The sequence below is a fragment of the Bradysia coprophila genome (genome assembly GCF_014529535.1).
Source record: "Bradysia coprophila strain Holo2 chromosome X unlocalized genomic scaffold, BU_Bcop_v1 contig_38, whole genome shotgun sequence".
NCBI lineage: Eukaryota > Metazoa > Arthropoda > Insecta > Diptera > Sciaridae > Bradysia > Bradysia coprophila.
The window spans coordinates 1,281,306-1,293,965 of NW_023503327.1; the positions used below are offsets into that span (position 1 = coordinate 1,281,306).

The following is a 12,660-nucleotide window of genomic DNA, read 5'->3' on the forward strand; positions in this document are numbered from 1 at the left end:
AATATTTTGTTTGTTTCTTGAATCTGAATCTTTTTTTTTGTTTAATTTTATTATTTTGATGACTCATGACATTTCTTACGAAAACTTTTTCGCTGTTGTTGGATGTGACTGTAATTCACGACATTATTATTATTATGAAGAAATATGCTCGAATGAAATGTTTATTCATGATTTACCATATAGGGGAAGTGAAATATTTTGTTGCATAGCAGGTTGATAGCATCTTTAATATATTTAAAAAAATCAAAAGTGTTTGCATACCAACGGTTTCAAAGTGATTCTCGTTTCGGTCTAATGATCGACAAAATTTTTGCATCACAGCAATTAACTTCATATTTCTATTCATCGCATAACTTTTAAGTTGAGAAATTGGATTGGTAGTGCGCTGATAGTTTTAACGAACGTATTGATCTTGAGACTTTTTTATTTTGAAATCCAATCAAATCTGTCATGTTAACCAAAAACATCGCATGTCTTTTCGCATTAGTTTTTAAGAGCTTTCGAAAGCTTCTCTGTGCTTTGAGCTTCTTTTAGATTCCATTCAAAAAGTGGAACATTCCATTGAAATTCAAAAGAAGCTCGAAGCTCAAATATAATTTCGAAACCTTTTAAAAGCTAATGCGAAAAGACATGCGATGTTTTTGCTTAATACGGCAGAAATCTACAAGAAACTCGAAGCTCGTAAAGCTCGTAAAGCTCGGTGAAGCTTAAATCTGTCGAGGACGATACATTGCTGTTGGTAATTTCATTAAAAAGACCACCAAGCACGAACCTCTTAGGAATAGGAACTGATAGTCGCTAATCAAATGTTGTCTCATAACACGATAAAAACGAACGTTGAAACTAAAGATGTAATAGATTTGAAGTTCAGACCAGGCGAGAGCCGTCTTCATAACCAACTGAACCGAGCCATTTAAATGTATGAAGCAAGAAAAATTGATTTCAATTTGACTATTTTGCATAATTCAGTTGCATTGCAAATAATTATCCCCATTGACTGAATGATAAACCTTGCACACCGTCAAACGTTCAGCATGACAGTGTCGTATAATTATCAAATTTCCAAAGCTCGAAAAGATCGTAGATTACACTTTGGTTTGACGATGTTAAGTTTTTGTTTAGTAGGTCGCTTGAAGCCTGTACGACTTGAACGATGATAGTAGATTATACATTTGATGCTGCGCAAGTAATTAATTACAATGTGGGAACGATTTTGTGATTAAAGCAAAGGGATTTTTAGGCAACAACCTTCGGTAACTGTTTTTCGACAAGTGTAGAGTTTGTCTATCCGAACCGAAGGCGAGTGTGTGAGTTTCACAAGATTGTTTCTGAGGTAATTCTGCCGTATTAAGCAAAAACAACGCATGTCTTTTCGCATTAGCTTTTAAAAGGTTTCGAAATTATATTTGAGCTTCGAGCTTCTTTTGAATTTCAATGGAATGTTCCACTTTTTGAATGGAATCTAAAAGATGCTCAAAGCACACAGAAGCTTTCGAAAGCTCTTAAAAACTAATGCGAAAAGACATGCGATGTTTTTGGTTAACATGACAGATCTCGGATCAAGTGGATCAAGTCATTGTTCGTCAGTCGCTATATTTGTAAACACAAAAGCTAACAACAAATAAATTCAAAAGAAATCTATTTCCACAGCGCCAATTGATCGGTGAAACTTAAATATTCGATATAGGTCTGATGAACATATTAATTGAAAATTAAAAATATTTTGTAAATAAATGTTCGAAACGTGTAACTGCAGCGCGTAATATAAGAACCAAATATGACACTCGAATGAAACCAACGAAAATCAAGGTTAAACTCCGACCAAAGTATCAAACGAAACATTTTTAATTTTTCGTTTTGTTAAAACGAATGGCAACAGAAAAAAGTTGCATTTACATTCAAGGTTCACTCCCGTATATTGAAATTTAAAGTGCAGTCACTTTCCGAATAGAGTTCGTTATACTTCTCGTTTTTTTTGCGTTCGCCACAAATTTTGCACAAAACGAATATTATTTTGCTTATTCGACCGAGCATTAAATCAGCTTTCGATCAATATTATTACATTGTCTCGAAACAGGATGTCTTGAGTTGAGTTGTTTATTGCCGTCGAACAACGAGACAAAAACTTCACGATGAAAAGAGTAATTGATTCGCATTGTTGTGGAGCTCATAAAAACATGGTTTTGGTAAGACGAAACTCTTCCATTGTCAACATTCTTATCTTCCTCCCGCAACGAAACCAATCTGAGACTGTGTGGCAATTGACAGAGTCGGTTTGAGACATTGAACACTTTAGTTTCTTAGGAAATTTAGAGAAAATTTTGCGATTCAAGAAATGTCCATTGAATTTGGGAATGTGTTGGCCAAGGAAAAAAATGAAATTGCCGAAAGTTCTAAATCTAAATCCTGCTGGATCTCGCTCCAGTTACCTTTCGAATCTTACTGTTAAGCCGCTGAACATTCCTGCCTATAAGCAGGTACTATTTTCCGATTTTTTCCTAAATTTTACCGAATTTTCCAACATTTTCCAGAATTTTCCCAAAATATTTTTTCGGAAAATTGAGGAAACCATCTAGGAAAATATGGGAAAATTCAAGAAAATGTGGGAAATTCTTTTCCCAAAAATATTCTCCGTTATAAGAGACGTTACAGCAGGCTGCTGAAGTTGGTCTGGTCACCCAGCTTTCCGATTAATTTAACTTAATCACCTTAAACAACTTTTCATAAGATTTCTTTTGAACGATGTTAAATTCAGCTGTTTCAATTATCATCGTTGAAGACTCTGCTAAATCTTACAGGAAGCTATTCGACAAAAATGACTGCCGAAGGTGAGACATAAAAATCTCTTTTGTGAGAATGAAGAAATTACAATTTTCCAGATCGGGCTGAGGCAAAATGTGCATTGAACAGAAAAGAACTCGTAAAAAAATTGATTTCACTTTTAAAACCTTCAAATCGAATTGAAAACATTTAATTGCTGATACGAAAGCCTAATCATTCTCATAAATCTTTCGACGCGTAAAACTTGCTAACATTGAACATTCTATGAATGAATTACATAATTCGCTTTTGTATTTCATTTTAATCATCTAAAACCCATTGTGTTCGTAAATTATCCAGACACAACCATCATCATCTTTAATTCAACGCGCTATCATCTCAGAAGCAATTTAATTGTTCCATTAAAATCGTATTGAACAAACGCAGATTTTATGGAGCCATACAGAGAGTTGGACAATTAAATGACCAAGGAAGGTTAATTGATCCGCAAAGCACCATCTAACTATTGACAAAAATATTTTTTTTAGACAAAAATAAATTCCCAGAATTTCTATCGATTCTGTTTTGTTTTTGTCTTTTTGCCTTTGATTGAGTTAAAGACCTGACGATGATATGCAAATTATTAATGCGATTAATTGGCAGAACAAGGTAAAATCAAGGTAATGATAAAATAAGTTGTGGTCGTTCTGTTTTGTAATTTTAACGTTTATCGAATCATTTTGATCACCGACGATCTAATCGTCACTCTGCATTTTTGTGTACAATATTGTACAGAACTGACAGAACATCGACACGAAATGGAATTGAGACATCATTATCGCCGCAAAACTGGCAAGTATAATTACTATATGACAGAATTTTCGCAATTAATAAATCATATCTCGAGATTGAGTGTCTCTTCACTTCTGATCAATGCCACTGTGAACCTCCTCATAATATGCATTTAGGTCAGATTTTATATCGAATATCAGTATAATGTAGACAATATCCAACACAGCCATTTATTGTTTGATTTATTCGATGTAAGTTTATCGACTTGATGGGATGTGAATTTGATAAATTGACAAATTGATGATTTATCGTACTTGTTAATGTTATTACAATGCAACGACGATCCAATGACGGATAACATGGAGTCAAAAGTAAATTTATGAGGGGTGAGACGAGAAGGTTATGAAATGGGTAAATGGAGGAGAAGAAATTGCATCAATGTGGGTGAGTGCAGCTTTCAATTTCTTGTTCCGAAATTCAAATTCCAACCAGATTCGGTGAAAATGGGATTAAATGAAATTCTTTGTGGTATGGAGCGCGTCGGATGAGCTTTGACGGTACGTAAAAATAGGGGAGAATTTAAATTCCTCTACGTCAACGCTCAGACCCTTGAACGGTATTTCAAGTTATACTCAACTCGATATTCACGTTGTCTCTTTTCGAAGACTTAAAGAAAGTTTGTCAATGAACAATGAGCAAGCTTAAGGAGAATAAGTCCAACATACATCATATAGCCAAAGAATAACCATTTTCTTCAGTATGAGGCTGTTCACTAACATGTGCGACTTGAACCTTATTTCAAAGTAAATTTGTATCACATTGCTTTAGGATTTCTTGCTGTCATCAAGCTTAACACACACGAACAACTGAAAATCTGTTTCGATTTAAAACCTTTTCTTTGTTCGTGTGTCAACCTTAATGAGCTTTGCTTAACGAAGGACTACCTAACCGTAATAATTGGCAAATTTGAAGAGAATCAATGACATTTACACTACTTGAATGGAATGTTGCACTGATGAGTTAAAATGCAGTTATGTTCGTATCCTAATTGATCAATTACAATTACAACATACCTTATTTCCCTGTAGAGGAATTTGTAAAATTTCTAATTCATTTGGTTGTTCAGCTGGTACTGGAACGGCTTGAACCGCACACAATGCACACGCGAGGAATATGAGGTTCTTCATTGTTATTTTATGGTGTTAATTGTTATTTATGCTAAAGCCTGCGAAAGAAAAAGAAAACGAAAAAGTTGAAAAAATCTGAAAATATTTTAACAAAAAAAAATTGAATTAATTTTCGTCGCATTTCCATTTGTGTATGCAACAAAAAATGGGACGCCATAATTTGTGCTGTAGAACAATTTTGTTTTTCTCTCCATTTATTTCCAATAAAAAAAAAATACTTTTACCTTGGCACAAGACCTAGGCTCTGATCAATTCTGACTGTTTATATTTAACTGTGATCAATGATTTATCAAGCTTATAATTCATTTCTACACGCAAATTATTATCATTAAAAATGAAATAAAAAAAAATTGCAAGACTCAGGCAATTAAAGCATAGCAGAATGAATTCGATTGAACAAATTCGTCGAAACAAAATTGATCACGCTGAATAAACAATGGAGAAAGGAGATAGGGAGAGAGAGAGAGAGAGATAGAGAGTTGAAATCAGAGAAAAATTTTAAGTTACTTTTTCGTGAATAAATTGATTGCCATTTCCCTAATCTGGTCCGGTGGAATTTCTCCGTAGACGAACTGTTTTATGAGGTACCGGTCATATCTTAACAGTTATAGGAAAAGCTTGATAAACTTTTTGGCGTACAAAGAGTTACAGACGAGGTTAATGCTTCACAATGTCCTAGACTTGCCATTTTTTCGTGAAGCCTCGCTAAATTTCAAATGAAAAAAAAATTAAGAAAAAGTCAAGGAAAATCGTCGAAATTTTTCCAGTTTAATTTTAGTAAAGTTCACAGCTACTTCAGACGTTTTTAGACCCGTACGAAGTACTGGGGTCTTATAGGTTTACGCAAACGTTTGTAACACGTCGAATTGGACTCCCTGAGTAAGGGGAAACCTATTGTGGTTGTCTAGAGATGCCAAATCCGCGAAAAAAAAAATGTCCGTCTGTCCGTCTGTCCGTCTGTCTGTCTGCACGATAACTTGAGTAAAACGCATCCGATTTTGAAAATTCTTTTTTTCCCGTTTGGTAATGTCAAAAGACAGGCTAAGTTCGAAGATGAGTGATTTTGGATCGACCCCTCCCGAGCTGTGGCCCAATAAGTGCTTTACGGTTTTTCGAAGATATCTCCGGACATTTAAACGTTAAACTTGTAAGTGATACGTCAAATAAAAGGTATTGACAATACCGATCGACAAAAAAAAAGTTTATGGAAATCGGATGACCGACTCGTGAGTTAGACCCCTTGGTGTGGAACAGGCACAGGGCGGCAAGCAGTTTTTGCTTGTAGGTCGGCCACATTTGAACATATTTCGTCTGTTTTAGCTTTATTAGATAGGTATTGACCGTACCAATCAGGGAATTTTTTTTTTATGAAATTATGTTCTCCGGAGCGTGAGCTAGGTCTCTTGGAGTGAGCTCTTATCTGGCTACTCGGAAGTACAGTGAACGTGGTGTATTTTGACAATATCTCGAGTAAATTTTGACCGAATTTCATGAATTTTTTTTGTTTGAAAGGTATTAACGAATGTAAAGCGTCGGTACTATTTCCGGTCTCCTAACAAAATGGCTGCCGGCGGCCATATTGGATTTTATTAAAAGTGATATAAAGTGGGAGAAATGATGCTTAGAGAGTTTCTGTTAACATGGAAATAATGTGTTAAGTGTGAGAGGTTTCAGGGATTCCATATATGGACATCTATATATACCTATATACAGCTATATTGAGCTATATACAGGCATATAGAGCTATATAATAGCATATTCCTCTGTGAAATGTTTATTTATAGTGAAATATAGTTAAATATAGCGGTATATAGCTGTTTAAATAGGAATTTATGAAATTTGTCTTCGTACGGGGCTGTCTATATTGCCTCCGGCAATTTAGTTGTATATGATAACAAGGCAAAGAGTGGATAATGTAAGTGATTTTAAAGGGAGAATAGTTTTTCAGCAGAGAAGAAAATGAAGTAAGAGAAATGAAGAGTTTCACATTAAAGGCTTTTGATACGAATAGGTGTTTCGTACGGGTCGGCGTTAGCTATGTTTTTCTGTTATTTTCAGGGATTTTTTTAGGAAAATGATTTCCCAATCTACTTGAATTTTCCAACATTTTCCTCGAATTTTCCACATTTTCTTTTGATTTTTCCATTTTCCTTAATTTTACCAAAAAACATTTTTTTTTGAAAATTTAGAAAAGCTCGGGAAAAACACGGAAAATATAGGAAAATGTTAGAGTCCCTAGTTACTTTCGGTGCTTATATGATTATAAGGAATACCAAAAAGCCATTCCAAGTAAGTGAATTACTTAAAATATTTTGCGAAAATCGATAAAAGCAATCCAACAAGCAAAATTTCCAGGTAATATATGGAAAGAAATAGCAATTTACTTTTCATACGAGTACAAAACCGACGAGACACGCTCGTTGATGTCATGATTTTATGCATCCTAAACACACAACTTAATTTCGCAAACAAAATTTATATCGAAAATTTTTTTTTTTTTTTTTTTTTTTAAAAACATGGCATGAAACCATGTTTTGACACCTTTATTGGTATGCTATAGTACAATCTTAACTTATATGTTAATTTATTACTATTGATGACAAATGTTACCAACTGTCTCTCTGTTAGAGACAACCAGCCGAACGTGTGTGAGTTTTTCCATTCCATTGATTGGATCTCATTTTGATGATGGTAGCATCGTTCACTGCGACATCTGTATTTCAGCAACCCAGACCTTGAGAACATTCTCTTCAACGACATAGCCAAGCACCTTACTATATCGCTTGCTTGATTGCTGATTGAAGAGCTTTTCCCATGATAATACCGACCAGAAATTCTATGAGAATGTCTTCTACGACGTAGCCAAGCACCTTACTAAATCGCTTGCTGACTGCTGACTGAAGAGCTTTTTGTTCCCACCATTTGCTGATAGATGGCGATTGGTGTCTGATGTATTCGCTCGTTGGATTCGTATATCACATAGCATTAATAATTTTTTTATTAATGTGTCAGCGATTTCGAACTTACGAACTTTCAGCACAATAATTCAGTGTGAGGCTAACGACTTACACACTGCGCTATTGAGTCGACAAAATATCGAAAATTAAAAAAAAAAAAACAACAGAAGCTGATGAAGCCGACAGTAACAAATGACTAATATGTCCTTCCGTAATGCCAACCGTAGACAAACCATCTTTTGAATGTGTTCTACAGACTTAATTATTGAGAGATGCGGTAAGTCGAAAACTATTTGACCGAACCTTCATTTTACATCTAAAAAAAAATTATTCTTGCCATCATCCATTCCAGTTGATTATTATTGGCTATAAAAGCAGCATAGAATCCAATAAATATAAATTCAACAGCAAGAAAAAAAAATGTTCAGAATGAATATAAAGTCAATTGATTGCCTTCAATATGTGATTAAGAGTACGTCTGGTTATATTCTCATACCAGAAAGAAGCGTGAGAGAAAAAAAAAACGTTACCGAGAATTAACTGACGTAGGGTCATTCAAAAATGAATACATTTTCCATCCGGCATAATACGAGATTTTGGTTTGTTTTGTTGAGTTCATTTTTTAGCGAATATGAGGACTTTACGTAAAATGATAAAAACAAACACCTCTAACAACCTATCAACATAAACAACAATAATACGAGACGAGTCATCGTTAGAAGATAAATATGAAGTAAGCGAAAATGAAAAAAAAATCGAATTCACTGAAGATTGTTACATAATATTGCCGGATAGGTGAAAGCCGATTTTTACAGGTGGACGGTATAATAAAAACTATGAGCGTACTGATGAAGATCACTATCATTTTCGCAAAATACGTTTTTTTTTGTGTGACTTTTGTTTTCTGTGATGCTATGTGGATTATAAGTAAATGTATAGCAAGTTCATTGTAATGTATGCGACATCCGACATCAAAAAATTTGAAAATGATGATAGTCTGAGATGATAAAAGGAAATAAAAATTTAAATAAAAAAAATTTCTAATAAAATTCCATTTTTGCGGTTCCGTTGATTCGGTTGTTGCCGTGAGTCTACAATTAAATTTTAGAAAAAAATTGACTCTAAATACCGGTTAAGATTACATAATCCACAGATAGTAGTAATTCAATGTAAACACATTCAGATTTGCATTAGCATTTTTGTAATAGAAAAACTGTTACAGAAAAAGTGAACGCATTTTTATCTCACACAAGTTTGCTGGTATATTGCATTTTGTAGCCCTCTGATTTCTATACTGCTATCGAATGATGTCAAACCTTAAACCGAACCAATTGCATTCTTATATACTTGCTAATCGGCGTACAGTGGACTATTGGATTTATATTACGGTGAACTCAGTCAGACATGAAACCATAGCACTGCTTCTAGCATAGAAAATATTTGAAGGCCGATGATGGTATTGGAATACTCTGTTTTTCTTTCATTATGATACACTCGGTGTATAACCTGCAAGTGTATACACGCACACATGTATCAAAATTTTGATGTTTTGACATCTAACACACGAGTGTGTCAATGCTAGGAGCAGTGCTATGATGAAACTAAATCGAACTTCTTCTTCTTTTTGGGATTATTGGACATTATATATCGGGATATTGTGGGATTCATTTGAAGCCGATACCCCTCGACCAGAGGAAGAAGCTTTCCGCGTTCGTCAACAACTCCAGAAAATCTAGTCCAACAATCGAGTTCAAACATGTAAAATCGATCGAAGTAATTGCTGAGGTAGGGGTCAGTAACCATTAAAACGGGCAAATATTGGCGGTAGAAATGAAGATAAATAATTCTTGGTAACTTCGCATGTGCGTTACACTAGATTATATGCGTCTGTTAAATGAAATTGATAAAAAAAATTTAGGCCTCGATAATGTCAGACGGAATTCTGACGTCAAAATGCATTAGGTACAGAGAGTTTAGCGAAGGACACCTAAAAGTGCCGCCGTGTTATCAATCTCATATTTCAGTTACTTGTCTCTCTTCATAACAAACGTACAGCGAAATGAGAGAAGTGAAAGAATTGGAGAGAAATAAGATCTTTCGATTAAAAAGGCACTTCTAGGTGTTCATCGATGAAGAATTTTTTCGAGTAAATTATTGAGTAAACGAATGCATTTATAAATGTACACAACAGTAAGACTTTTTTCAGGGGGCTTTGTGTGTAACCGGCTTCGTGTCTATGAAAAGACTTAATATGCAGATGAAAAAATGCAAAGGACGAATGTACGAACTGTATGTATACGAGTGTACAATGTAGAGGCACATAAAGTTTAAAATACCTCTTGAAAAAAACCTGTCAACCTTGTTTTAAAAAAATGCTTATTTGCAAGTGTGTTTTTCGTTGAAAATGATAATTAATAAGTTTATTTGACATGACATGGCGTCAAACATTTTTATCTACATGAAAATTTATAATTTTTACTGCAAAGAAACTTGCTCATAGCCACCACTCACAGTTGAACACAATGTGTAAAATACGCAAAATAAAATTAAAATTAAAAAAAACAACAACGCGCACACTGACACACTGAGTAAAACTGTAATGAAATTATGTAACATGAAAATTAAACAAAAAGAAAATAAATTTATGTAAAAAAAGATATCGAAAAATGATTGTAAAATCTACATGCGAGCGAGTGTAATTTCGGCAATAATAATTTTTATTTTAAATATTTTCTTTAACACATTGGGTGGAATTTTTTGTCATATGACATGACGCAATTACATATAGTGAAATATTCGGTGAAATTTTTATCATCATCATAACAATAATAATAATAATTGAAAAAAAACCATTTGAATACAAATTAAGATTTCGTGTTCATTATGCGTCCGAAATGAAAGAAAAGGTGAATTCAAAACAACACCTACAACAATTAAAACAACCAGAAAACTTGAACAAAAACAATTGAATTCAATAGCAACCACTCTTCTCTTTCGAAAATCCAAGAAACAGAATCTCCGAAACGTTCAATGGCACTTTTATTGAAATGTAAGAAAAAGCGCGTCGTCCGGGTTGCATTATGAGATTGATTCCGTTCGTATCTACATGCATCAACACCAAAGCACCAAAGTCCGATGGTGATATGATGGTTGGGATTGTGTGTATAAGAAATTGTTAATTTTTTTTTTCGTTTATACACACTGCGTGCGTAAGACATGAGAATGTGTGTACACACCGATTGCATCTATAAATGGTAAGACGGATAAAACATGCTGACGATTTAGAGTTACATATATGTTGGAATGTTGTGAGTCGAATTGATTTGAATAAAAACCTATTTATATGTTGATTGGACAATCAACGCAACCGATTTGTTTTTTGTTTTTTTCTTTCTTCAAATGTAACTATCAACAATGCAGTCGAATAGAGCTTTCGTTCCATCGATTTTTTTTTAAATTTTATTTTGTTTATTTATTACTGCGTTCGTCCACCGATAAATTTGAATTTAGAAGAACAAGAATTGATAGAGAGAATAAACCCGAACCGTTAGATGGTTGTTTCGTTTATTAACGTTAATTGTATACGCTGCACTATGGCTGAGTTCTTTGGTGCCACCTTGCGACTGACACGAGATTTTAATTTAAATTTTTATTAAATTTTTTATTCACTCCAAGTTATTTATAATATTGTAACAACAGAAAATGTATTATAACTCAAAAGCGTTTTATCGTATATTTGCTTTTGTTCAAATAAACAATAATCGTTTCCTGAACAACTAGTCGGTATATACCTCGAGAGTGCACTTTTCGTATATAACTATGTACATATACAATTTCACTTCCAACGAAAAACCGTTCAAAACAACCGAAGAACAACAAGAAAATAAAAAAAAAAACCAACAAAACAATTCACGCGGTTACAACTCCGTTCGTTTAACAATAATAACAATTTGAGCAAACACACAAAACTATTTATTTGGATTGAAGGATATGTATAATATACTTAGCGTGTCTCTCTCTCTTTCGGGAGATTTAATTTTCTCGTCAAACCGCGTATGTATGACACTTCACACGCTACAATCGCATCACTTTTAATTTACTTTAATTATTCGATTTTAGCAATTGTAACTTAATCAATTTGAATTTTATCTCTTTGTCAAATGCTACACCAGTGAGTGCATACAAGAAAAACTAACTTGACAATGTTCACGATAATTTGGAAAACTGTTGAGCGTTCAGAAGTGTCATCGCCGTGCAAACACCACCGATCGAGTGCATAAACAAATGATTAATAAAACCCAAATAACAAAACAAATTTTTACGTAAACTAAGAAACGAAAATTGTTTTTTTTCTTTAAATATTGAAAAACATGTAGAGAGACAAACAAAAATTGTTTAAACAAGAAGAAAAAATAAAAATAAAATAAAATTCAGTAAACTTTTCTTTCCAATGTACCTATATAAACTAGTTGCAGGCTGTAATCTCGGCAACACTTCGATTTGAAATGCTAATGTAAATTGTTAAGCAACGAATAAACCTCTTAATGATTATTATTTTGAGCCGTGCATCAAATGGGAGGAAATATTTCACCGTCGTGGATTTTCTGAAAGCCGGGTGGGGGTTTTTTTCAGTTTTACTTATATGTTTCATTTTATACATATTTATCATTCTCATTCATATACACAGCCATATATCTATATACGAATATACGAATATTGGCGCGCTTGTGTCGATTTCAAATTTTATTGAAACTGAAAACCTACGAAAACAAAATGGGTATGAGATGAAATGATAAAAAAAAATCAATTTAATTCATCTAGATACGACGCGATGATGATGATGACCACCGTATAGGTAATATATTGGCGTAGAAACGAGACTATATTATGGTCAGCATGCCTTTGGACTTGTATGTGGAGTGGATATTCCAATTACGTTACAATTATAAATCATATGTAATATT

The 12,660-nt window shown here is 33.7% G+C and overlaps 1 protein-coding gene and 1 long non-coding RNA gene across 7 annotated transcripts in view; one reads left to right on the forward strand and one right to left on the reverse strand.

Moving 5' to 3' along the window:
* The window catches only part of LOC119069643 (nucleolin), a 32,527-nt gene extending 20,250 nt beyond the window's left edge, over positions 1-12,277 (reverse strand). For 4 of the 6 annotated variants that reach the window (XM_037173761.1, XM_037173763.1, XM_037173759.1 and 1 more), the window contains exons 1-2: positions 12,153-12,277; positions 4,626-4,777 (exon numbers count right to left, since the gene is read on the reverse strand). In XM_037173761.1, the coding sequence (XP_037029656.1) occupies positions 4,626-4,739 (114 nt within the window). In that variant the 5' untranslated portion in view covers positions 4,740-4,777; positions 12,153-12,277. Of the gene's footprint in view, positions 1-4,625; positions 4,778-11,487; positions 11,657-12,152 lie in introns of those variants that run through there. The other 2 variants (XM_037173764.1, XM_037173760.1) reach the window with 2 other exon arrangements.
* On the forward strand, positions 10,052-10,798 carry LOC119069653. The gene is made up of 2 exons (XR_005086368.1): positions 10,052-10,602; positions 10,704-10,798. It is a non-coding gene; the product is annotated as an uncharacterized LOC119069653 (long non-coding RNA).
* Positions 12,278-12,660: the final 383 nt, after the last annotated feature.